The sequence below is a fragment of the Xenopus laevis genome, chromosome 7L, assembly GCF_017654675.1.
Source record: "Xenopus laevis strain J_2021 chromosome 7L, Xenopus_laevis_v10.1, whole genome shotgun sequence".
NCBI classification, from domain to species: Eukaryota; Metazoa; Chordata; class Amphibia; order Anura; family Pipidae; genus Xenopus; species Xenopus laevis.
The window spans coordinates 61,018,998-61,046,566 of NC_054383.1; the positions used below are offsets into that span (position 1 = coordinate 61,018,998).

General features: G+C 41.9%; 1 protein-coding gene across 1 annotated transcript in view; it reads left to right on the top strand.

The window, feature by feature from the left end:
• Positions 1–27,569, top strand: part of slc43a1.L (solute carrier family 43 member 1 L homeolog) — a gene marked incomplete at its 5' end in the record, with an annotated part of 502,690 nt that overhangs the window by 423,987 nt on the left and 51,134 nt on the right. Inside the window, 1 exon segment of the mRNA NM_001094328.2 lies at positions 14,921–15,029. Coding sequence (NP_001087797.1) covers positions 14,921–15,029 — 109 coding nt within the window.

The following is a 27,569-nucleotide window of genomic DNA, read 5'->3' on the forward strand; positions in this document are numbered from 1 at the left end:
CAATGTTGCAGGTTGGAAGTTTTGAGGTGATTTTAGAAAATTGCACCAAAATTGCCAAATTTAGGAAGGGTTTGCCCCCCCCCCCAAACTATGTAAATGTGTTGATTTTGCAGTATCTGGAATTACAGAACTAATAGCTCAAATGAGGTGTCTACATTTTAGGACCCCTATATACCACATGCTTGGGTTCACCTATACATATTGGGCATCAAACTGTTCAGTGGACCCCAGGCTTTCATATTTGGGGTGTTTTACATTGATACCCAATGATGTGTGGGAGATATGATGCTGTAGAATGGAAGCTTTGAGGTTATTTTTCAAAAAATTCTATAAAACATTATAACTTTAGGAAACAATTGCAACTTGGTAGTTTGGCGTACAAATATATATTTACCCATTTTTGATTCACCAGAATCTGTTCTTTCTAATAGTGGGTAGTTTTCTAGGGTAAACCTACTGTTAGTGGAATGTTTGGCCTTGAAATCAGAAGTATGCCTTTTGGGGAGCGGTGCTTCGGAAATTTGGTAGTGTACTGCTTGTAGATTTTGATCTATACAAGTGAGAAATCTCCATAAAACTACATATATTTGGTATTTCCGCGTTCAGGAGACATAGACCAAATTGACTGTGTTCTTGTACATAAAATAAATGATCTTTCTGATATATGTGATTGTTCTTTGTGAAACATGATTTTTTTCATTTTATTAGACACTTCGAAGCCTATATTTTTTCACAGAAGTAAAATTACACCAAAATTCTTGCATATTTTGAAAGTTCAGGTTGTCCTGAAAAAAACAATATATTGTTTTCCTGGGTAAACTAAAAGACCACCCCAGGAAAGGCCCTTAAATTGAAAGAGTGCAAAATATCTAAGAACTGCTTGGCAGTAGATGTTCGCATGTAGGACAAAATGGCTGGCAGGGAAAGGGTTAAAGGAATTGTTAAGTGTAAAAATAAAAACTGGGTAAATGGATAGGCTGTGCAAAATAAAAAATATTTCTAATATAGTTAGCTAGCCAAAAATTTTATGTATAAAGGCTGGAGTGATTTGATGTATAACATGTCAGTCAGAAATCTACTTCTTGCTTTTCAGCTCTCTTGGTTTACGCTGAACTGGTTACCCTGGCTACCAGGCAGTAACCAATCAGGGACTTGAGGGGGGGGCCACATGGGTCATATCTGTTGCTTTTGAATCTGAGCTGAATGCTGAAGATCAATTGCAAACTCAAGTCGCTGACTAGCTCAGAGTTATAGAGTTGAAAAGCAGGAAGTTGGATTCTGGCTGTTTTATTAGACATCTGTTCACTCCAGCCTTTATATACTGTATTACATTTTTGGCTAACTAACTATATTAGAAATATTTTTTATTTTGCACAGCCCATCTATTTTCACAGTTTTTACTTTCACACTGAACTGTTCCTTTAAAAGAGGAGCTGATTCAAAAGATAAAAGCAAGGAAGCAATTCTGATAAAGAAGAAATCTAAAACTGGGTCAGAAAAAAAATGAAATCTCACCCTGTTCAGCCGCTATCAGATTCTACTCATACTGCCTTTCCAACCAAACAAAGTCTGTCCCTGGTGGGAGTGCTATGCAGAGAAAATGACTATCTTACTGTGTTGATAACCAAAAGATTTATTGCTCTGTATGAATGGCTTTCTGCACTAACAGGCGTAGTATGTTTATCGGTGGCTGGCAAGTTAATAAACATCATGTTAACAACAGGGTTAAGGAGCATGAAGATTCTGCCCTCCATCTGGCATCAGTTACTGCATATTTAACTGCAGAAAGGAAAATTGACATAGCAACACTAATAAATGTTACTTTAGTAACAAACAAAAACAAAAGGAAAAAATACAACATAATTGTATGGTCATACAAAGGCTAATTGATATAGTACAACACATTGCAAAACTTGGCCTTGCATACAGAGGGAAGGATGAAGCTGCTCATGCCCTACTGAATAGTGACCTGAGCCATGGCAACTTCTTAGAGCTGGTTATACTTCTTGCCAAATATGACCCTGTTCTGCAGAAACATGTCAAAGATGTAGTGACATTGAGCGAGGAACGAAAAAGGCGCCACCCTGATAGCAAAGGGAGAGGAGGCCTAGTAACATTCCTAAGCAAAACAACTATAAATAACTTGATCATGCTAATGGGGAAAATGGTAAAAGAAAGCAATGGCGTTCAAGAAATGTTTCCTGCAATTCTGTCTTCATCTGGTGCTATGCTCACATCCTCAATCTTGTCGTTGTTGACATAACCCAGTGTGGCATCTCTGTGAAGTCTTTATTTGGACTCTTATCGAAGACAGCGTGTTTTTTCTCAGAATCTTACAAAAGGCTCTCCCAGCGTCAAGGACAGGAAAAACTCACTGGTGGAGTAAGCCAAGAGCACTAGGTACAATTTTTGGGTCAGGCTCTGACCAATCAAAAGAGTTATACAGCACACTGCTATGCTGTCTGGAACATATTTCTTTGTCTCCCCAGTTTGACAGCAAAGTTGTTAGTGAGGCAAAATATTTTTTTTTTTTTTAAAAGTTTTTATTTTTGCATTTTCAAAACAAACATACATACACACACGAAAACAATAATAAGACATACATAGTGGAAGTAGAACCAGCAGTCAGAATATCGTCACATAAGCAACACAATCCTAGTGCGTCTCCTCATATTCCAACCAAGCTCCCCAAATGCCCTCGAACTTCGTGGGGCAACCCCTAGCAACATAAACCAATTTCTGGTAAGGGAGGATAATATTAACCTGTCTCCTCCAGAAGGTAACGGTCGGGGGGTCCACTAATTTCCAGTGTAGGAGAATAGATTTTTTAGCATAAAACAAAAGTTGTAAGTAGCACAGTTTGACTACAGCTTTCAAACCCAGATCATCCATAACGCCCAAGAGACAGACTAAGGGGGTCCTAAAACTCGGGACATCCAAGACTAGAGAAATGTGCTGCAGAACCTCTTCCCAGAACCCCTGAATCCTCGGGCAATCCCAGAAAACATGCATAACAGTGCCTACCTCCTGGCTGCATTTATTGCATTGGTCCGAGACCATAGGATATATTTTCGCCAGTCTATACGGTGTAAGGTATACTCTGTTTAGAAACTTGGTTTGGATATACCTGTCCCTAACTGATATGGTGATATCTGGGACCTGCTTCAGCACATCAGTCCACATCTCCTCTTCCAGGCCCGGAATATCCCCAGCCCACTTATCCCTAATCTTTGTGAGAGGATCTGGACTAGCCTGTTCTAGTATGACATAAAACCGGGAGGTAGGTTTCCGTAGGTCCTCCTTCCTCAGATAAACCTCTAAAGTATTCTCAACCAGGGCCGCCATCAGGGGGTCACAGGGGGGACAGTTCTCCCGGGCCCGGAGGATTTTAAGCTGTGAGGGGGGCCCGGCCGAGCCGCACTTCACGTAGAGAAACCGGGCCCGGCGAAACTTTCATTGGTGTCAGCGGCTATTCCTATTGGCTGCGTCCCGTGCGTACACATGACGTCAGTACGCACGGGCGCAGCGCTATTTAAACCGCCGGCACGCTGCCGCCTGCAGACAGAAGAGTGAAGACGCGGTTGGCGAAGGACAGTCTTCCGGGTGACGGCGATGATGCGGAAGACCCCGCCGGATGCAGGAGGAGACAGCGCAGAAGAAGATGACAGCGCAGAAGAAGATGACAGCGCAGAAGAAGATGACAGCGCAGATGAAGAAGACCGCACAGAAGAAGAAGTCACCATGTGAGGGTGTGTAAGAGAGACCCCCCAGTTACAGGTAAGTGCCACTGACCACCAATGCCTGCCCCTATCCACCAATGCGACCCCCTGAACCCCCACGCAGGCCCCTGAACCACCAATGCAGGCCCCTGAACCCCACGCAGGGCCACGGGCCCCTGCACCACCAATGCAGGGTCACAGGGCCCCTGAACCACCAATGCAGGGTTGCAGGGCCCCTGAACCACCAATGCAGGGCCCCTGAACCCCATCCAGGGCTGTGGGCCCCTGAATCACCAATGCAGGGCCCCTGAGCCACCAACGCAGGGCCACTGAACTTCATGCAGGGCCGCAGGCCCCTGAGCCACCAATGCAGAGCCCCATAGCCACCAATGCAGGGCCCCTGAACCCCATCCAGCGCTGTGGGCCCCTGAATCACCAATGCAGGGCCCCTGAACCTCATGCAGGGCCCCTGAGCCACCAATGCAGGGCCCCTGAGCCACCAATGCAGGGCCCCTGAACCCCATGCAGGGCTGTGGGCCCCTGAACCACCAATGCAGGGCCCCTGAACCCCATGCAGGGCCGCAGGCCCCTGAGCCACCAATGCAGAGCCCCTGAGCCACTAATGCAGGGCCCCTGAACCCCTTGCAGGGCTTTGGACCCTTGAACCACCAATGCAGGGCCCCTGAACCCCCAATGCGGGCACCTAACCCATTCTGGGGGATACCAAAGAGCTACATTGGTGGCCAGGGGTCACAAAAAAACACTGGTGGCAGGGCCCCTCAGCAAGTCACTGACCACCAATGATTGCCCCTGACCCTCCATACAGCCCCCTGGCGTGCAGAAGGGTCTGGCCACCAGTGTTTTTTTTTTTGTGACCCCGGCCACCAATGTAGCTTTTCGACATCCCCCTGAATGGCGTGTTTTTATATATAATTTTAGTAGGCCGCCAGTTTTTTTTTTCTTGGGCCCTGCCTGGTTTTCTTAACTAGCCACAAATGTCCATGGGACCTTTGTACTGTTGGGGGCGTGGTTAGGGGAGGCGTGGCGAGGGGGGCCCAGAAAATGTTGTTGTGTGGGGCCCCGTGATTTCTGATGGCGGCCCTGTTCTCAACCAATGTAATGGGTCTAGTGGGGAATTGGGTGGTAAAGGCATGCCTGAGCTGAAGGTATCGGAAAAACATGGAATGTGGCAAGTGAGGCAAAATATTTAATTCATGGATGAACAAGATTTGAAATATTACTTGTTTCCTTCCTGTTCTTGCAGATTTTTGAAATTGCTGCACCAGTGTCAGATTATCTGCAAACTAGTGGACTGGACATATTACAAGCTTGGAGAATGGTGGAAATTGCAAAAAGTCAACTTCAGAAACTGACGCCATCATTTCCAAAACTTGCTTTAGTTAATGCTTTCATTGAAAGAGTGGACAGTTCTCTTGATGAAATGTCTGTCCATGCAGAATTAGAGAAAAGTCTTCCAGAGAAAAGAGCAGCGAGAAAAAAATGGATGCCTGGAGAGCTGGCTATGGATGAAACTCATGTGGATCCAGCATTTGAGGTTCAAACATTCTACATAGTCATAGATTAGGCTGTAGGCAGTATTGAGCAAAAGTTCTCTAAGAATGAGAAACTCATACAGGATCTTGCTTTTTTGGACCGTAGGCAGTTTAGCAAAATCAAAGAAGAGCAAATTACACCTTAAAAACAATTGCTGATTTGGCTGGTGTGGACACTGTTCAATTAAAATCAGAGCTTCTGAACTTCAAGGATAACTATTCAGTCCTAAAAAAAGCCCAGCCTTCCTCAAATAACCAGCATCAATGTAGAGGAAGATGAAGAGGAAGAAACAGTAAGTGACGTATGAGTGTGAGTGAAAACTGCCTTACTTGCAACTACAAACTCCTGTATGATCACAACTTACATTCAGCTGCCTACACAAAACTGTTTGCCATCTATAAGACACTGCTCACCTTAGCATGCACTCAAGTGTCTTGTGAATGAGTTTTCTCAAAGCTGAAAATAGTGAAAAATCGCTTTAGATCCATGATTGTACAGGAATTGTTAGGCATTTCTTCTTCTGAATATTGAAAGGGACATTCCTGCTAGTTTATTGTATGATTATATAATTAATAACTTTGCCAAGTCTTCTACACTCTTGCACAAACTTCTTATTTAAGAGGGGTGGTTCTGTGCACTTATCAATCTGAGAAATCAATGTTTTTGTGTTTTTATTTATTAACAAAAGTTTGATAAAAGGTTTACTTGTTTATAAGGGATTCTATTATGCTTTTGTATTTTAGACTAATAATTTAATATCCTTAAATATTGTTGTGAACATTCCAGTTTTTTTTTAAATAAAAATGTTCATTTTGATATTTGTGATCGATAATTTGTACAGGGGGCGGGTGTGGGCCCTTGAGTTAAGGTTTCCTGGTGGGCCCCAGGCACCCCAGTCCGACACTGACTATAAGTAACCCCATGGATCATTTGTCTATGACAAATAAAATGTTACTATTCTGTTTCACTGCAATAACCTCTTGACGTCTTTTAATTTATTCTTTTTATGCACAGTAGCTTGTTGGAGTTGTAGATACACTACACCACACAGTCAATTCTTTCACTTTGAGAAGGCCCTGCCTTAAGTGTTAAAATCAAGTGTAACTCATGCTCAAATGTCCTAGCTGGACATTTACCCCTTTGGTCTAAATAGCCCAAAATAGTGTTACATTATTCTTATTTAAAAAAAAAATTTCAAACAAATATGTGGCTAATGTTCCAACTGCCTCTCCGTGTAATTAATGTATTTGGGGTGTCAGCACCCTATGCCCCTCACAGTATAATGTATTTAGGATGTGTGGATATTGTTCTTGGAATCACTGTACCAATCAGTGTATATATGGCCTTTACTGTGCATTTTGATTCAAAGAGTCTTGACCTTAATGACATACAGGGCAGTTTTTTAACAGTATATGTTATGTTATACTGTATGTTATGTTTCCCCATGACAGTATCCCTTTAAGATGAACCTTTCTTTTAATGTTAGTGTTTTCACTGTAAGGCTCTAGTGGCAAATACAACAAATCAGTTTATGGAATGCTCCCTATATATTTATAAATAGTTCTGCATTCTGTTTTGGTTTCATATACAATAAATGAAAGTATACCCTTTATACTGAAATCAGTGCTTTCATTGTAACTCCAAAGAACACATGCTGCAGCACTCAGAATCTTGTGACAGTGGTTTATTGTGCCAACAAACTAGGCAATATTTCAGACTAGTGCAGGGGTCAGCAACCTTTACTATCAAAAGAGCCATTTTGCCCCCTCTTCCACTAAAGAAAAATAGTCTGGAGCCGCAAAACATAACACAGTTTATAAACTTTTAAAAGTTTTAATCTTTTTTTTAATTTTAACTGTTACAACAACAGAATACAACAAACAGAAGTGCAGTTTGTATGTGTAGGCCTTATTTGAAATAAATGAAACACTGAATAGCCCTATTAAATGCTAGTGTTCTCATCTGTTTAATGTGACTTCTGTTTCTGAAGCTCCATGCTGATCTTTCTTCTCTTGTCTTGAGTGTGTGACCGCGGTAAGGACCATAAGGAATCATCTTGCTTTGGCTAGGTCTTGCCTGTCACTCCTGGGATGTCCATACAGCCCTCGCAATGGCTGGTGGCTACTTGAGTGTGCGACCGTGGTAAGCTAACCGTTAGTTTACTGCGGTCGCACGCTCAAGAAGCCACCAGCCATTGCGAGGGCTGTATGGACATCCCAGGAGTGACAGGCAAGACCGAGCCGCAACAAGCAGGATGAAGAGCCACATGAGGCTCCGGAGCCGCGGGTTGCCTACCCCTGGACTAGTGCTTAAGAAAGGGCGCTAGCCTGAAACATTACCTAGTTTGTTGGCACAACAAACCACTGTCACAGCAGCAGAGTGCTGCAGCATGTGTTCTTTGGAGTTATATGTGGGTCTCTGGCAGTGGGACCAGCAGCTTGCACCCGACCCTACAACAAGTGGAAAGGGAAAGTTGAGCATCGCCCACATTTGTTCATTGTCAGATGTGTTTCTGCATTCCCTACAGTTTTTATGGCAGCTGCCAGTTGCTGCAGTATATTGTCATTCTACTGTTGTTTGAATGACTAATAGTGATTGGCGAATCTGACCCATTTCGCTTTGTCCGAAATTTACAAAATGGCAAAAATTTGCCAAAATACATTGGGGCTCATTTATTAACGCAGCGCAGCGCTAAAAAGAGCGCAGTGGCCTTACATTTGCCCAGCGCATGCGAGTATTTAATAATGTAGTGCACGATACCTTAACAGTGCAATTTGTGCGCTAATGTAGACACAGACAGGTGCGACGTGTGAAACTGCGTATCAGCTGTCACAGTGCTTATAATAAATTGTGCGCACAGGAAGATATCGCAAAGGTAAGGATTAGTTGTGCTCATGTATGAATGCGCTGCTTTAATTAGTTGCGTCACATATTGCGCATATTGCGTTCACTTAGACGCATCTGCATTTGTTTCTGTGCTAATATTTGTTTGGTTGCAAAGGTGTTTAGCCTACCTGATACCCTTAAAGGAACCTTGGTCAATATAAACATGTTGGGTGGAAGGCGTGGTTAATATGCACTTTACAGGGGTTGTTCATCTTTGAGTTAACTTTGAGTTAACAAACATCCCCACCAACAGCAGCACCATTGTATTTGCCAGAACCCAGTTTAGCAGTGTGGCTCTGCACACATATATAAAATTCTCTTTTAAGCAACATGAAACGCAAAAATGTGAATATACTAGCGCAGCTGGGCAGGAATGCGCATTTTGAAGAGCGTTACTATTACGCCACGAAGAGGCAGTCGTAAAAATTGTGGTGCTGTTGCCCGGGTGCAGTTTTGCACATATACAGACGCAAATCTGCGACGGCCGCAGTGCAAGCGCATTGTAGCCACGCCCACAGCCACGCCCCTAACAACCACGGCATCGTTTGCGACATAAATGCCCAATCTTTTGCGCAATGCGCATAAACAAAACCATCGCAAAAGCTCTGTTATGCGCAATATCACGCAAATATATTAGCGATCACGCTTGTGATGGCACAGACAATCTTTTGCGTCCACTTATGCGCTGCGTTGCTTTAATAAATGAGCCCCATTGAAGTCTATAGGCGTCAACTGTTTTCGTCGTTGCAATGCGGCATGTCAAATTGTTTTTGGAGTCTATGGGCGTCATTTATGCGGTGAAACTCAGTACAGAAGTTGTGTTTAATACATTCAGAAGGCTGAGGTAGAAAATGAGCAGTGGATTACAGCTACAGCTAAGGCTAACCCCAAAATGTTTTTTTCATTATTTTAATAGTACAAAGATTATGGTTGAGAGTGTGGTTCCATTATATAATTGTAATATTGTGATGATTTTAGCCTGGCAATTATAGGCCAGTAAATTGTATATTTGTGGTGGGAAAGTAATTTGAACACTTGATCACATTCAAAATTATGTTCTGGAGAATGGCATTATGAGCAGTTATCAGCATGGCTTTATGAAGTATAGGTTATGTCAGACAAATTTCATTGCTTATTATGATGAGGTAAGTAAGAAGATGGACAGTGGGATTACAATAGATGTGATCTATTTGGATTTTGCCAAGGCTGATACAGTTTTGATACATTTCCCCACAAACAACTACTTTCTAAACTATGGTCTGTCAGCTTAGTAAAGTGGTTTGTACATGGATAGAAAGCTGGCTACAGCATAGGGTACAGAGGGTTGTTGTTAATGATACATTCTCTACTTGGAGTAAGGTTCTTAGTGGGGTCCCGCAGGGTCTTGCATTGGCTCCACTTTTATTTATCTTGTTCATTAATGATTTAGGGGTGGGTATTGTAAGTAATTATCCGCGTTTGTAGATGACACAAACTATGCAGCCAAATTAATTCCATCCAGAATGTGGCATCCTTGCAGCAGGATCTTGACAAACTGGCAATCTGAGTGGCTAAGTGACAGATGAGATTAAATTTTGATAAATGTGAAGTCATGCACCTGGGATGTAAACATATACAAGCCACTTATACCCTTAATGGGACTGCACTAGGAAAATCCATAATGGAGAGGGACTTTGGAGTCTTGTATATAATAAAATTGACAGTAGCAAGCAATGCTAGTCAGCATCAGCAGGCAAACAAGATTTTGACATGTATTAAAAGGGGCATATAAAATGGTTGTTCTTTTACTTTACTGAGCAAGTAACAGATAGTAAAGCTATGCAATGTTGGTCTCCAGTGCTTAAAACGAGATATAAGTAATAAGATAAAAATAAGATATAAAAAGGATTTAGGGCTGAACTCCACAAACAATTCTTTTGGATCTCTCTCGCTGCAAGAAAATGCAGGTGACAAGTCAGAGGGGACTGAAAAATAACTGAAAAACAGATAAAAACTGAAAACAGATAAGAACTGAAAAACAGGAGGTATAAACTACACACAACACAACTGTCGGATGAAGATGCAGTGTACAGTGTTCACATCCGACAGTCATGTCATGCCAGATACATGTAGTTTTTAACTGCGATTTTTCTATAACTATTATATCCAGCTCCTCCAACTTGTCGTCTGCATTTTGTTGCAGAGCGATGATAAATAGTTGTATAATAAATAAACTAGGAAAGGGCATGGAAAGTCTCAATTATGAAAAAAGACTGACCAAGTTGGGGTTGTTTATGCTGGAGAAGATGTGCTTAAGGGGGTATGATAACTATGTATAAATTAGGGATTCATATAATAATATTTAGATTTGTTTGTGTGCATCCGCACCTCCTAACAAAACACCATTGTTGTTAATAGGTCCAATATCTTATGAATGTGCTGACAACTCTGTGCATACAATTGAAAAAAGATCCTAAAAGAAAGGAACTGCCAAGAAGAGTTCTTAACCAAGCACCATCCAAAATTTGTGAAATAAGATTATTATGCTTAGAATAGAGAAAACACTACTGCAAGTGATCAATTCATTTTTATGTAAAATTCATTGTGACTTTCAATAAATTAAGTGTAATTAAGAGAAACAAAAAACAGTTTATTGTTAGTAGTTAATTCATCAGAAATGTAAACGTATTAAGACAAAGAAAATTGTAAAATGTTTTAAGCGCCAAAAGTACCAAATCTATACTGGGCAGTTCTCTATCCACTGGAACCAAATTAATGTATGGACTTAATTAAAACGTAACATTTGACATTTTGATCCATGTGGATCATGCAACATATGTCCATATATAAAAAATAACAAGGAAATAGTGGACAGATATGGTAAGACACATTTTCTAAGCAAATTTAACAACTGTAATTGAGGTATTTATACAAATGGCCTGTAGATGTCACTGTGCCCAGACTTATACTGTGCATACTTCCTGACAGCTTAAAAGTGAAAGTTACTGTTGTGTAATGGCTGCATGAGTCTCTGCTAATAAAGCACTGTTATACTCTACTCATCCTCGGCTACCGAAAACTTACATGTCCCTGTGAATTATGGTATATAGGGAAAACAAAGAGAACCCTAAAAAAAGGATTTCAGAACATATATCCAGTATCAAATCTACATACATGACTCTCAGCAACATACAATCACAAAGGCAACTAAACATTATGGTGGATAGAGACAAAAATAAACTGAAAAAAGTGACACCTCTAGGCAAACACTTTTATTTACACCATGAAGGGAAACCAGATGGCATGACAGTGACAGTCCTAGAACAGGTCTCACTGGGCATTAGAAAAGGGAATTTAGATCAAATACTTTTGTCAAAAGAATGCTGATGGATCTATGAACTTGGCACCTTAACTCCAGGTAGCTTGAATAAAAGTTTATCGTTACATACTTATATAGGCAAATAATCAAATTTCTGATATATTAATGTTGGCAGCTGAATAATACACGGGTCCATTACCGTGATGTCGGCACGTGACTCCTCATATCCAATAAACACTAACGCCACTATGTATAGATCGCGAGATTACGTCACCATCTTTGCCTTTGACAAAGCCCTCTTGGCGAAACACTCATCAGGCGTTTAGCTCCGGTTAAACACAAACTTGTGTGATACAAGAAAGGGAAAAGAAACAGGTTTAAGTGTGGTGGTTAGCCTTGCATGGCGAACTTATGCCGCTTCATTCCAGTGGGCAAATCTGAAGTGCCAAAACAAGCAATGTTATGTAGGTGTGCTCACTAACAGTGAGTATAAGGAAACCTTGTTTGGTGATGCCAAGAATCTACTAGTGACAGAGATTAGGCCACATGAATCTAGGTGCCTCTGAGAGTTTGGTTTGGCACCCTAGGCAAGAGCTTCAATCAGCAACCCCCCCCCCCCCCCCGTCCGGCATTACCATTTCCTACCTTACCATGTCATTTTTAAATAAAGAAAATATTCAACACATTAACGAATGAAACTTTTCATTTATATAAATATAAATGTGATGTTAAACTGAAAAATGTCCGAAAAACAAAACAGTAGGATAATTTGATCCATCAAACAGGCCCCCGTACCTGTGCCAGCATGCACAGCAGCCACCCATCATACAGCCCCCTTACCTGTGCCGGCATGCCCAGCAGCCACCCATCATACAGCCCCCGTAACTTTGCCAGCATACCCAGCAGCCATCCATCATACAGCCCCCATACCTGTGCCAGCGTGCCCAGCAGCCATCCATCATACAGCCCCTGTACCTGTGCCACCATGCACAGCAGCCATCCATCATACAGCCTACGTACCTGTGCCAGCATGCCCAGCAGCCATCTTCATACAGCTGCACTGCACCTGCAGGAGCTGTTACTTGCTGGCAAGAGGGAGGTGACAGGGGAGGGAGGTGAGGGATGGATGGATGGATTACGCCCAAGCCGGGCCATAGGCAGCCACCTACTCTACCTACCCCTAGTTCCGACCCTGCCAGTGATGAAAACTGATGGTGGTAGATTGAGAGCAAGAAAAGTTTTGTGCATCAGTGAAACTCTTCCACCCCCCCAACGATCTTCTTTGGTGCCTGTCTGCCATTCTTTGTGGTCTGACGTTTGGCCATCTTTTTCATTCACCTCATAGCACCTCATAACCATTGTTATATGTCATCCTGTTATGGCACAATTTCCTACTCCTTTTTCCAAAAAGCAGCTCTTTTGAGGGGAGATGGTAGACTACACAGCTGATACAACTATGCACAGTCCCTTTAGATAAGTTTGATGCTGAACAAGGGATTTATCTGATGCTTCTGGGATAAGTAGCAATTAGTGTTGTACATTGTAACCAGGATTACTACTTTAATAAATTATTAAATAAGCAAATTGAAAAAAAAAACTAAAAACAAAAAAAAATCCCCTTAAATGTGCGCCCCTCAATGATGGCGCCCTAGGCAGCTGCCTACTTTGCCTACCTCTAGTTCCGGCCCTGCTAGCACACCAAACCAGGTTTATCACGCCTCATTTTTTTAAGGTTTCAGACGAATCGTATGATTGGACTTTACACATGTTTAACTTTACTATAATGATATTTAACTGCAGGTGCTAAACAATACCACCAAACCAATATTTTCCCGTTAACCTATGACAAAGGACTATTTATTCCAGAGGGCTGAGTGATCTGATGTAAGATTTTGGTGGGGCCAGTGGGCAATCAACAGAAGTTCCTTTTGCGCTAACAAAAAAGACAAAAAGAAAAAACAACAACAATAGTTTTTTGTTTCTCTTAATTACACTAAATTTATTGAAAATCACAATGAATTTTACATAATGAATTGATCACTCGCAGTAGTGTTTTCTCTTTTCTAAGCATAATAATCTTTGGATGGTGCGACGTTATTCATATTAAATAGCATCAAGAAGGGTTTGGATGGGTTTTTGTCAAGTGCGGGAATAAAGGCTTATTGAAAATAGCTCTTAGTACAAGTTGATTCAGGGACTCGACCAGCTGCCATCTTGGGGGTAGATTTACTTAAGGGCGAAGTGGCTATCGCCAGCGTTGCCACCCGCAGGGACATCACTAATTCACTAACAGGCACAGGCGTCAATTCGCAAGTGAATGGGACAGTCTCTAGCGTTCATTTGCACTCATTGCGAGGCGACTCTGGTGAACGATCATTAATGAACGCTACCTCTTTGCCAGAGTTGACTTCACCACCTCAGACCAGGCGAAGTGTTAAAAGAAGCAAGATCTTCCTCATTCTTCTGTCACTTACATCATATCCTGTGTGCTGAAAATGCATTAAGTTTCCAAAAATGCTGGCAACTTTTCCTTTTTTGAAGTGGAATTGCCTACAAAATGTCTGACAAACTTTTTTTGGCTGACTTTTTTGGGTAATGGGTTTTCTCCACACATTTCATAACATATGGAACATTCATTTTACAGTGGGTGCATGTATAGGGCATTATATTAACTATCTTGTCTTTATTAAGGTTCCCTGGACATATATAAAAAATGTAAAAAAAGGGACAGTGTAGCACTCTGGACCTCAAGCTAAAACAAAAATAATTTTATTGCTGTATGTCTTAGAGGTCTGTTAATATTTTGTGTTGACAAATGTTAAAACAAGAAAAACAATAAACCTAGAATGAATACTTAAAGTGGTTGCTCACCTTTAAATTAACTCTTAGTATGATGTAGAGAGTAATATACTGAGACAATTTGCAATTTGTCTTCATTTTCTGTTCATTTGAGTTATTTAGCTTTTTATTCAGCAGCTCTCCAGTTTGCAATTTCAGCAGTTTGGTTGCTAGAGTCCAAATTACACTAGCAACCATGCATCGATTTGCATAAGAGACTGGAATATGAATAGCGGACAGGCTGATTAGAAAGATGAATAGTAAAAAGTGGCAATAACTAATTTGCATCCTTACAGAGCATTTATTTTTAGATCAGGTCAGTGACCCCCATTTTCCCCAAACTGGAAAGAGTCAGAAGAAGAAGGCAAATAATTCAAAAACTATAAAAAAAAAAATAACGACCAATTGAAAAGTTGCATAGAATTGGTAATTCAATAACATACTAAACGTTAACTTAAGGGTGAACCACACCTTGAACCAGCTGATTATATCATATCTTACCATACTGGAATATATCAGTATCAAAAATTTCACGTGCACAAGTATCACTATATCGGTAAAAATACTACTGTATTTATTTGTGAGACATGCAGAATGCTAATATTTTTTTCTGTTTTCTTTCTAGGTCTAAAAATATTCAAAAAATCACAAATGCTACCAGAGCTTTCATTTTTACCAACATCCTTCTCATCGGTTTTGGTGCAACATGTTTAATTAGCAACCTTCCCCTCCAGGTAACTGCAACATTTATTATTTAAATAAAATTGTTTACTTATACATTTACGCTCCAGCACTTCTCCAATTAAGTGTAGATGTGTTAGGGCAGTTACAAACTTTATTCCATGACATCTACAGTACTGTTGAGAACTGAAGATAACCCCTTCAAGTATCCAAAACAGCTTTGTCGCTACGATGTGTATCATGGATATGTGGGCTAAAGCTGGCCATAGACGCAAAGGTCTGATCGTACGAATCGAGGATTCGTCCAATTTTCGGACCGTATGGGGAGAGTCCTGACATTTATCGTCCGGCGGACATTGGTCGTTTGGTAGATCGGACAGGTTAAAAGATTTCTGTCGGCTGCCGATAATATCTCTTCGTGTATTGCCGATCATACGATTTTCAGTGGGAGACTGTCACTAGCTTTTGTCGGACATAACTTTCATACGATTGCTGTCAGGGGCAGAACATCGGCTGATCTGTTCTTTTACTACTTTATTTAATCTGAATGGTTAGCGGCAAGTCGGGAGATGGGGAAGTCCAATCGTTCAAGGATTCAAACGATCGGATCTTTGCATCTATGGCCAGCTTAAGAGATACTGCTGTCATTATTATTATTATTATTAATAATAATAATTGCTGTGTTTTTATTCTTTTTACTTTGCATTTTTTTGCAGTTTAACATTAAGGGGCAGATTTATCAAAGGTCGAGGTGAATTTTCTAATGAAAAAAAAAATTCGAATTTCGCGCTATTTTTTTGTGTACTTCAACTTCGATTTGAATATGAAAAATATTCAAAAATTTGAATATTGAAATTTATCATGTACTGTCTCTTTAAAAATTCAACCTCGACCATTCGCCATCTGAAACCTGCCGAATTCCTGTTTTAACCTATGGTGGACTTTGAAAAATCTAAGTTTTTTTGGGGAGAAACTTCTAATTGAATTCAATCGATTGCGCTATTAATTTGATTCGAACGATTCGAATTCGGCCAAATGCAGACCTATTTGGTCAAATATGTACCTATTTGACCAAAAAAAACCTTCAACTTAATTTCAGTTGGTCTTTTTTTATTCGAATTTCGAAGTTTTTTCAATTCGAAATTCGACCCTTTGAATATTGAAATTCAATATTCAATGTACTGTCTATTTAAAAATTCGACTTTAGATAGCAAGGTTTCAGGTCTACAGTGACTTTTTATAAAGCTAACCACATGTGCTCATTATCACACTTATATAGTGCAATACACATCTCACCTAGTGGTAACAAAAGTCACATGATTTTAACACAAATACCAAATTATAAGAATTTATTAAAGTTACATTTAAATTTAGCTCAGTGTAGCAATTATAAACCACAATGTGTTAAGATGTATTAAGTTAAAAGTCAACTTTATTTTAGCAAAATCTTTTTCTAGAATACGAACCCTAAAAACAAATTATATACTTTAGATTAAAGAATAATACTTTATTACATCCTAAACACATCCTATCTAAAATTAGGAGTTAAATAAGAGTTTAACATGTAGCAGTGCCATCTATTGATCTTAAAATAATAGTCAATACATAACCCCTCCCCTCCTAAATCCTTTTTGTGGATTGGCCTCAGTATAGGCAACCCTTCAGGTACATCTGTTATCTGTTCTAACAGGTTTTCAGCATCAATTCAAGAAAGTTCTGCAGGACTGTAGCCAGTGCTAGTGGTAGGGGGATACATTCTGTTGCAACCAGAATTTTGCTACCTATGATTCAAGTCACCATCAGTTATCCATTATAATTAAATTTTTGTAATCTGGACCATTCGCTTAGCTTGCCCAATTGAAGATGATGGAATGGTACTGTTGTACCATGACACATAAGGTTACTTTCCATACATGCTCTGAAGTCTAATGTAAACTGTGCATTATCAAACAATTGTGCTCAAAATCTAATTTTGAGCGATGAGCAAATGCTTGGGACAACTTTGATATCAAACAGGAATGGTATTGGTGAACCCTTAAATTTGCCAAGGCATTCTTCAAATACACTGCTAAAGTCTTTGATGACACTTTATATAGTAAACATACACAGTAGAGACACAAAATGTTGGCACTCTGATAGGTCACACATACATCAGACTGACAGTAAATAAAAGTATGAAAGTTTTATGTATGTAAACATCTCATGCCTAATGCGTTTCGTCTATATGACTAAGTGTCCCAGTGACACGAAACGCGTTAGGTATGAGATGTTTACATACATAAAACTTTCATACTTTTATCTACTGTCAGTCTGATCTATGCGTGACCTATCAGAGTGCCTTGCTCCAACATTTTGTGTCTCTACATACGGATTGTCTGCTCCCTTGGGCTGAGGGCTTGGGGCAGAAGCACCTGGTGAATTATTTAACTTGTGAAATATTTATGCTTAAGTATATGTTTGCAGTATGACTTTATAACATAGTAAATTAGGTTGAAAAAAGACACACGTCCATCAGGTTCAACCTTTCAAGTCTATATATAACCTGCCTAACTGCAGGGGAAAAAAAATCTTACAGACTCCAAGACGGCAATCGGACCAATCCCTAGATTAACTTGTGTTGTGAGTTATCGTTTGCTAAAAAGCCATCCAATCCTTTTTGGCCACGCCCATTTTTGTGACCCCCTTATTACCATGTTCATTTTACATAATTTGGCAAGTTATGAAAGTTTGAACACATTTCTGTGGTTTTTATCTGTTATTACAGTTTTGCAAATTAAGGTGGATTGCCTTTAAGATGTGTTCTTATCAAACTGTTACAAAAGTATGTTAAGTATCTATTCTGGGCTGTCTGCCAAAACCCAATTAACTTAGAAACTTTCTATCTGTTTTTGGCTGTTTAGTGCCGCAGATCAAAGAGAAACTCTGGACTTATCAGTACAAATCCGTGACAGCGGGGGTGAGCTGTAAAAAGTGGGATTGTCCCACTCAAAACTCAGTTAGTGAGGGAAACCAAAGAGCTATCAATCACATAAGTCTTTTAGAACCCATGACACTCAGCAGCACAGCTTGCTTCTGCACAGGGTCGGTTATTTTAGAAAGAAATGCAACCTCTCTGCATAAGTCTGGCAGTGTCAAACTCATTTTTGTGGCCAAGGGACACAGGGTGGCAACATTATGAAGTTGTTTAATTCTGTAGTAGAACAGAAGAATATACATTAAACTACCACTCACCACACAGCAATTCTGGCCCCGTTTCCAAGCTCCACACATTTAAAGGAGGCTCCTTTCCCAACAACTAAACAACAAAGCAGTGCATAAACAGGCAGAGCCGAACCTGGGGCTGCTGCCGTCTGAGGCAGCAGCCCATATGCGGCCCTCCCTCTCCCACTCTGTGCTTAAAAATCACTGTCGGAGCGGGTAAAAAGGGGGCAGCATCTCATTTGTGCTCTTTGCACTAGCGGAGCTGAATTTCCGGTTTAAAGCCCAGAAATTCGTCTATTAAAGTTACAAGAGGGGGCTTTTTGCCGCCTCTTGTAACTGGCCACTTGTTGCCACCTAAGGCAAGGTTCTCACCTTGCCTCATGGCAGGAGCGGCCCTGTAAACAGGTCACTCACCAAGCCTCTTTGGTGCAGCACCCAGACCCATAGCAATAGGAGAATCAGCACAGCAATGGTACACAGACACGCACACCAGCCCAGTATCAGTGGTAGGCTCCTCAACAACCTGTGCCATAAAATTGTCATGCAACAAGTTTATAAACTTGTTCCCATTAACTGATCTGGCAGTACTGCTGCTCCAGTCAATATCTGGATAATTAAAATCTCCCATTATCATTACTTTACCCAAACTAGCATCCTTTTCTATTTGCATGAGGAGCTTCACCTCCTCCTCCTCACTTACATTAGGGGTTCTATAGCATACGCCTACAATTAATTTGCTGGACTCCACCCATAAGACTTTTGCCCCCTCATTTTTTAAGCTTTTAAATCCTGCCTAACAAACAGACATACCCCTCCTCCTTTTCTATTGCCTCTGCCCTCCGAAACAAAGTATAGCCACTGATATTTACTGCCAGTCATGTGACTCATTCAGCCATGTTTTAGCCACACCAATCACATCATATTTTCCCACCAGCACCTCCAGCTCTCCCATTTTACCAGTCAGACTTCTTGCATTTGCAAACATACATTTAATACTGGTACCATATTGAACATATGACATGTGGTCCTTCCTATCCTTAACAGTATCCCCAGCCAAATCTCCTCCCCCATTTTCCCTTTCTTTGCCCACTATCTCATCTTACGTGTACCTGTTTTCACACTGAATCTTTTACTGAACCCTCCCCCCCACACCTAGTTTAAAATCTCCTCCAAACCTCTAGCCATCTTCTCTCCCTCCGAAACAAAGTATAGCCACTGATATTTACTGCCCAGTCATGTGACTCATTCAGCCATGTTTTAGCCACACCAATCTCATCATATTTTCCAACCAGCACCTGCAGCTCTCCCATTTTACCAGTCAGACTTCTTGCATTTGCAAACATACATTTAATACTGGTACCATATTGAACATATGACATGCGGTCCTTCCTATCCTTAACAGTATCCCCAGCCAAATCTCCTCCCCCATTTCTTTGCCCACTATCTCATCTTACCTGTTTTCACACTGAATCTTTTACTGATCCCTCCCCCCCACACCTAGTTTAAAATCTCCTCCAACCCTCTAGCCATCTTCTCTCCCAAAACAGCTCCACCATCATCATTGAGGTGCAGCCCATCCCTAGCAAAAAGCCTGTAGCCGACTGAGAAATCAGCCCAGTTCTCCAAAACCCTCCTCCCTACACCTCCCTCTCTCAGCCACGCATTCATCTCCCTACACTCCTGCTGTCTCCTTAGCATTGCTCGTGGCTCAGGTAATATCTCTGAGAAAATTACCTTGGAAGTCCTTGCCCTCAACTTTACACCTATTTTTTAAAATTGTTCTTGAGGACTTAACCACCTCCTCTAACTTTGTCATTGGTACCTATGTGTACCAAGACCACTGGTTCTTTCCCAGCCCCTCCCAATAATCTGTCCACTTGTTCCACCACATACCGAACCCTAGCACCAGGCAAGCAGCAGACTGTTTGGCATGTAGGGGCCTTACGACAGATTACCCTATCCACCTTTCTAATAATTGAATCCCCTATAACTATAACCTGCCTTTCCTTCCTTGCACTCCCCCCCCCACCCGTATTAGAACCACTGCCTCCCAGGGTGCTCAGAGAGTAAGTCTGCTCCATACACGCCAGTTCAGAGTTTTCCTCTCCAGCATCTTCAGCCAAAATGGTTAATTTGCTGTTTTGGACAAGCTGTGGACCAGCCCCCCTACCCTTCTGTCCCCTACTTCCCCTTCTGACTGTCACAAACCTTCCTCCCTCATTAGCCTCCACTGCCCCTCTCCTCCCCCCACTCCACTAGCCCCTGCCAGTGGTTGCTCTGCGAGCCTCCTTTCCTTCCCCTCATTTGCCGCTGCTCTCAGTGCTGCAAGTTCACCCCTTCTGCAGTTCCGATTCCAAGATGAAAACCCACTGACATCTCTCACATGTAAATACTGCATGGAACTGCTGCTCCAACACCACATACATGTGACAAGACACACACTGAGTAATACCAGCAAACCCACTTGCACTCATATTTACACTGGGTACTCCGAAATGCAATTCCTCACAAACGCCTTTTCAGTTTTAAATGCCTTAAGATTTTTAACGCTGCTTAACACTCAATTCACATGCAACACTTAGATCACATGCAACACTTGCTTAGCAGCAACCACACTCGCTTTGAATTCACAAGGTTAAGGTTTCAACCAGAGCACACAAAGCCTGATCAGAGTTTACCTGATTAACTCCTCCCCCTTAATTAGAAGAAAGAGGGAAAGAGAGAAAAAAATGGTATTTGCTACCAGCAGTAAAATAACCCCTTATTAACTTTTTTAAAAATGTTCCCCTATGAAACTCTAAAGCTAAAACACAAAAAGAAAATAAATGCACTCAATGTATCTAAGAGTTTACCCCAAACAGAGAAAGGAAAAAGCTGTTTGTCTCAGTCAGATAACTCACAGAACGCACAGCAGTCAGTTATTTGCACTTACTCCCTTCTTGCACCCTGCACTCCCAGCATGCACAGCAAACACCAACGCCTTAAAGGGGAAGGAAACCTAGTCGGCGCAAACCCCCCACCCCCCCTCCCGTTTGTTGCCCACCCTCCCTCCTCCCCCCTGGCCTACCCGTCCCGCTGGGCAAATGCCCCTAACTTGTTACTTACCCTTCTGCGCAGGTCGAGTCCAGGGAGTTCACATCTTCTTCCACGCGATCTTCTTCCTGCTTTGAACGGCGCATGCGCAGTAGGATCATTTTGCCGGTACGATCTACTGCGCATGCGCGTGACTTTTGGCACATGCGCAGTAGATCCATACCGGCGAGATGATCCTACTACGCATGCGCCAAAACGCCGTTCACAGCAGGAAGAGGATCGCGTGGAAGAAGATGTCGTCTGTGAACTCCCTGGACTGGACCTGCGCAGAAGGGTAAGTAACAAGTTAGGGGCATTTGCCCAGCGGGATGGGTAGGCCAGGGGGGAGGAGGGAGGGTGGGCAACAAACGGGGGGGGGGGGGGTTTGCGCCGACTAGGTTTCCTTCCCCTTTAAGGTTTTTAACGCTGCTTAACACTTAATTCACATGCAACACTTAGATCACATGCAACACTCGCTTAGCAGCTCCCACACTCGCTTTGAATTCACAAGGTTAAGGTTTCAACCAGATATATAGTATAGTGAAATTAATTATAAAAGTGCATATAGGCAATTAAATATATACATTATAATATATAGTTCATAAAATAAAAAGGAAAAAGCTTAGAAAACCTATACAATAGCAAATCTGAGAATCCTGGAGGCAAAGAGAAAACCAAACAGATATACTTCAAATTCTTGTCAAAGAGCTAGCTATTTAAGAAGTAGCCAGGGGGTAACTAGACACCCCCTCCAACATTATTGCAAGTGGGAGTTTACCTGCAAATTAAATTCATGCAAATGAGAATATATATGCATGAAGGCATAAAAATAATTTTTCCCATTACCGACTTTTATTACATTTCCCTGTTTGTATATAATTGGCAAGGTCTAAAGATAAACAGTTTGTAAGGGAGCCTAGATAGACAGTATGTCAAGGACCAGGTAATGAAGACTGAACCAGGGTAGGACCACTGTAGCATAGAGGCAGTTAATAATGATGAATTTCAGTATCTCTATGTAAGACACAGTCAAGGATCAATCTCCTGTTGTTTCTGAAATCCCTCAAGAGGTTAGTCTGTAATCAGTTGTCAAAACAGAAGGGGACTATATCATTTGGGAAATGTATTGTTTTCATTGTTGCGTGTAGCTCCTGAACTAAAGAAGGCATATGAACAGATGACTATTTACACAGTTGGAACTGTAACAGAACGAGTTCTCAGTGCTTCACTTTCTTTGAGAGGATTCAATGCTTCCCAGGTGATTCTCCTCTAAGTCACTTAGGTTTTTAAGTTTCCCTGTTAAGAAGGACAGTTTCTGAAAATGTGTCTAGTATAAGTAATTCTAAAACAACTGGACTTGCTGAGTAATCATTGAAGACGTTTCACTACTCATCTGTGCAGCTTCTTCATTTCAACTGACTGGGATGGGAAGTCCTCGGCATATAAACTCTTTCATTCTGTGGAATCAGAATGGGTTGAAATTACCTGTCATTTACTTTTTCTACCTGGTATTTATGGAGCGGAGTGTTCACTTTGAGAGTGATTAAGCTTTCAAACTGATCAAGGAAATCCATTGACACTTGATTGTCTTTCAGGTTGTTTGACAGACACATACGTCTCTTTATTCCAGTCAGTCTCAGATACTGAAGTTTGGAATTCAGTTTCATATTGGCTGGCTTTTTGAATTTCCTGGCAAATCAATAGAAGATGTAAAGTGGCTATTCCCACTCTGTCTGGAGCAACAAATACTATCTAAAAGCGTTGGAATCAAGGGGGGCTTTCTTTTCCCAGAGGGGAAACACCCACTCCAATGTTTTGCCTTGTGACACAGAAACAATGTAGGCATATCTCAGCATGCTCTGACACAAAGTAAGATGGCTGTGCTTCAAACTGTTTCAGCTATCCAGGTCTGAATTTTGGGCTTGGACATCCTAGGCTGCTGGGTCATAGTGTTCAGTGGCCTCACGAGCGCATCTCCCATCCACGCAGGCTCAAATGCTCGCATGTGCCAGAGCAATGGGGATTATGCATATAGGAATATGCTTCACCAGTGCTCCTTGGGTTGCAGCTGGGTGACATGCCACTCCTAAGATCTTAGGCTTGGGCCTTTGTGACCTCACCTCACCTGAAGGTATTGATAAGCAAAGCCCCTTCAAGAGGCGGCATAATAGCTAGAATCGCCCCTGCGAGGACGGTCTGAAACATTGCCAAATGTTTGGGGTCAAAGCCCATGTCCTAATAAAGGCATTTTGAGAAAAGAAACTACTGACTGGTGCTGTCAATAATTGATGTGGTAATAATTGATGTGGTTTGACTGAACGGATGGAAAGTGGACACTGTTGGACGTGCACCAGGTTAAAGCAATTTGGAGGTGAAGGGTGCTGACTTAGAAACTCAAGGAACTCCAAATTGGCTTTGGTAGCTGACCAAATGGCAGACATGTGGGCTACAGGATCATTGGCTGCTGGAACATCAGACAAGAGGAAGTCTTGAGGGAAGGCTTGCGGATGTTGCCCATACACAGTCAAGAAGGGTGATCTACCAGTGGAGGCATGACAAGCGTTGTTATGAGGGAACTCAGCCCAGGGGAGTAGATTGGCCCAATCATCCTAACAAAGTGATGCATGACTTCTCAGGAACTGTTCCAGGGTTTGGTTTACCCTCTCCACTGCCCCATTGAATTGAGGGTGATAGGCAGAGGAAAATTGGAGAACGATACCCAGATTTTTACACAATGATCACAAAAACTTAGACACAAAATCAGAACCTCTGTCAGATACAATCTCCGCTGGAAAGCCATGAAGTTGGAAGATATAGCAAATTCAATGGCAGAGGGAAGTTTATGAAGAGGGATAAAGTGTGCCATCATACTGAAGCGATCAATAACTACCCATTTAACAGTGTTCCCTTGGAAGGTGGTAGTTTGACAATAAAGTCCATAGCTAAATGAGTCTAAGGATGGGAAAGAATGGGTAGAGGTTGCAATAGACTGCTAGGGTGAGAATGACTGGACTTAGAAGAGGCACAAATGGCACAGTCTTTCACATCCTTCTGAAGGGTTGGCCACCAAAGGAGTCGACTGACTAGCTCAAAGGTCTTTTGGATACCTGGATGTCCAGCTTGCTTGGAACAGTGGCTTTGATGAAGGATGGGTATGTGGAACTCAGGTGGCACGTATACCATACCTATGGGGGTATCAGCAGGAGCAGAGGACTGGACAGACAGGATCTGGCTTGCCAGTTGTGGAAATAGGGAAGCAATGATTTTCGTGGTGCGAACAATTGGTTCTTTATCTTCACTTATGCGACCCTCAGGCACAATGCTTCGGGATAGGGCATCTAATTGACAAAGGAATTTAAAGCTGCACAGTCCTAAAATAAAATATTTGGTGAATATATATTCGCCGGATGAGTGACAAAAAACCTTTCTCACCCTGTAACAAAAGTGACCTGGGTGTAAAAACCCCAGGTCCAACACTTGAGCGTGAAGTACAATATGAAACCACTACTGGAAAATGGGAAAAACACACACCCGACGTCTCAAGTGGTCCAGGTGCATCCCCCCGAACCCGTAGCAAACGGTGTGTGTGCTTTCAAGTATGAAGGAAATTGGCAAGCACTCCGGACGCCTCTTGTAGTAGGTAAAATTCAACTTTTATTTCAAACAAATTAAAACCATAGTATCCTATCCATCTGCCTTCTGATTCCTGGAGCCAGGGTGGTATGTAAGGACAAAATTGAATCATGTGACGAAGAGTACCCACCGAACTTGACGAGGGTTCAGTCTCTTGAAAGTCTCTTGAAATGGAATCTTAGGCACCTCGACTACGCACTTCTCCAGCTTGGCAAAAAGGGAATTCTCTCTCAGATGGGAGAGAACTTCTTTCACCTTTGTTAGGTGACTTTCCTAGTCTCTTGGGAAGATTAAAATGTTGTCCAAGTACACAACTACAGATTGCCCCAAACAGTCTCTGAAGATGTCATTCACAAATCCTTGAAAGGCGGCTGGGGCGTTGCAGAGGCCGCATCCCATTACCAGGTATTCGTAATGCCCATCTCTGGTGTTGAATGCCGTCTTCCCTTCTTCCCCCTCTCGGATGCGAATTAGGTTGTAAGCTCCTTGTAGATACAACTTCGTGAAGATCTTTGCCCCTCTGAGTTGGTCGAAGAGCTCGGAGATGAAAGGCAGAGGATAACGGTATTAAACCGTTATTTTGTTGAGGCCCCTGTAATCAATACAGGGATGCAATCTGCCATCTTTCTTCTCCACGAAGAAGAATTCTGCCCCTGCCGGAGAAGAAGAAGGTCTAATGAATCCCCATTGGAGGTTGTCTCGTATATATTCCTTCATTGCGAAAGTCTCAGCAGGAGACAGTGGGTAGGTACGATCTCTGGGGGTCATGGTACCAGGAAGAATTTCGATGGGGCAGTCATAGGAATGATGAGGAGGGAGAATTTCTGCAGATTTCTTGCAAAATAAATCAGAAAAGTTTTTGTAAACTGCAGGAAAAGACTGGAGACCCACTGCAGCTAGAGACACCCGGTGAATGGGATTAGCAGGTAAATATTTCATCATAGAGGGGTTATGCAGATGAAACCAGGGTAAGCCCAACACCAACAAGGAGCCGATGGACAGTTCATTACGGGAAAAGATAACTTCTCTCGGTGTAAGGATCCGACCTTCAATGGATGTTCGCCAGGAGACTGGATAAGGAGAATAGGGGAATCTGTAGAAACTTGGCGAAAGCAGCGTCCATGAAATTTCCTGCAGCCCCGAAATCAAGAAAAGAGACATGGGTAGTCTTATCAGGTAGCCGAATCTGTAATGGCAAAAGAAATCGATGAGTTTTTTCGGGGTGCAGGCTCGATATCACCCAGGTAAAATTCCCCAGTTCTACCTGAGTGTGGAGATCCTCCCACCTTCAAGGGACAGCAATTGGCAAAATTAGCTTTAAAAACACAGTATAGGCATAGACCAGCCAAACGTCTCCAGAGCTTTTCTAGTTCCGAGAGGTGCAATCTGCATAGGTTCCTCCGGGGGAGAGACAGGAGTAGGAAGGAGGGGTCTCTGCAAGCATGGAGCCATGCAGTAATCTTTTGCTACGCTCCTTATCGGATTGGTGCTCGCTGAGTCGCGTGTCCACTTTGATGGCAAGAGCAATCAGGTCTTCCAATTGGTCAGGACGATCCATGGAGACTAAGTGGGACATTCACTAAGATTCGTTGTTGCGCCAGCGTCCGCTTCACCGCACTTCGCCAGGCGTATTTTCGCCAGCGCTACGCAAATTCACTAAAATCCGAAGTTGCGCTCAGGGGAAGCGTAAGGTTGCGAAGTTGCGCTAGCGTTAATTCGCCAAGCAAAGCAAAGTTATGCTAGCGATGATTAATTTGCATACGGCGCCAAATTCAAGTTACAATGGAGGTATATGTAGCAGCACTACAAAAAAAACACATGAAGTGTTTTGAATGTCAGGGTCATTAGTTTGAATTTTATTCTGAAAGGTAGCAGAAATCAGTGTAGGGATTGGGGGGTCAAAAACATTTTAAGCATAAGACAATATTATTCGTGTAGAATAATTCACCAAAATAGAAACGTGGTCCAGGTGCTCCAGCCCTAGGCCCTCAGCTCAAGGGAGCGGACAATCTGTTTGCGAAAAGTAAAAGTAGGTGCAGGACAAACTGGTAACTCGCGTATGGATAAGACCGAAGTTTTGTAGATAAAAAATGGATATTTTATTTATACAATCATCTTATTGCCTGACGCGTCATCTTGGGTGATAAATGATCGTATTTTGGATATGTTCCTTAGATCAAAGTGACCTGATTTCATAAGTGACTGGATATGATGAGTGAAGAACAGGGCATACTTTAGGACAGGGCAGTCCAACTGGTGGCCCGCAAGCCTCCTTCCCACTACAGCTCTTACCACATAGCATTTAAGATCCTTGTCCTAATATGATTCTGTATATATTTATTATGTGATTTGTCTTCCCTGTGTATACTTTTATATATATTGTACTTTTATGCACTGTACAGCGCTGTGGCTCCTTAACAGCGCTTTACAAATAGTTATACATACATACATACATACATACATACATACATACATACATGTGTAAACTTTAAAAATTCTTCTTGGGTGTGCCATACTCTGCCTTTCATATGCTCCCTGTGTGTGCCATGCTCTGCCTGTTTGTGCCCTACTCGGCCTGTGGAAAAAAAGCCTAGTATTTTTTCTGGGGGCTTGTTAGCATTTGAAAATAATTGTTAGGGGACCCTAAGGTGTTTAATCATGTACTGGGGGTGCTATGTTATCCACAG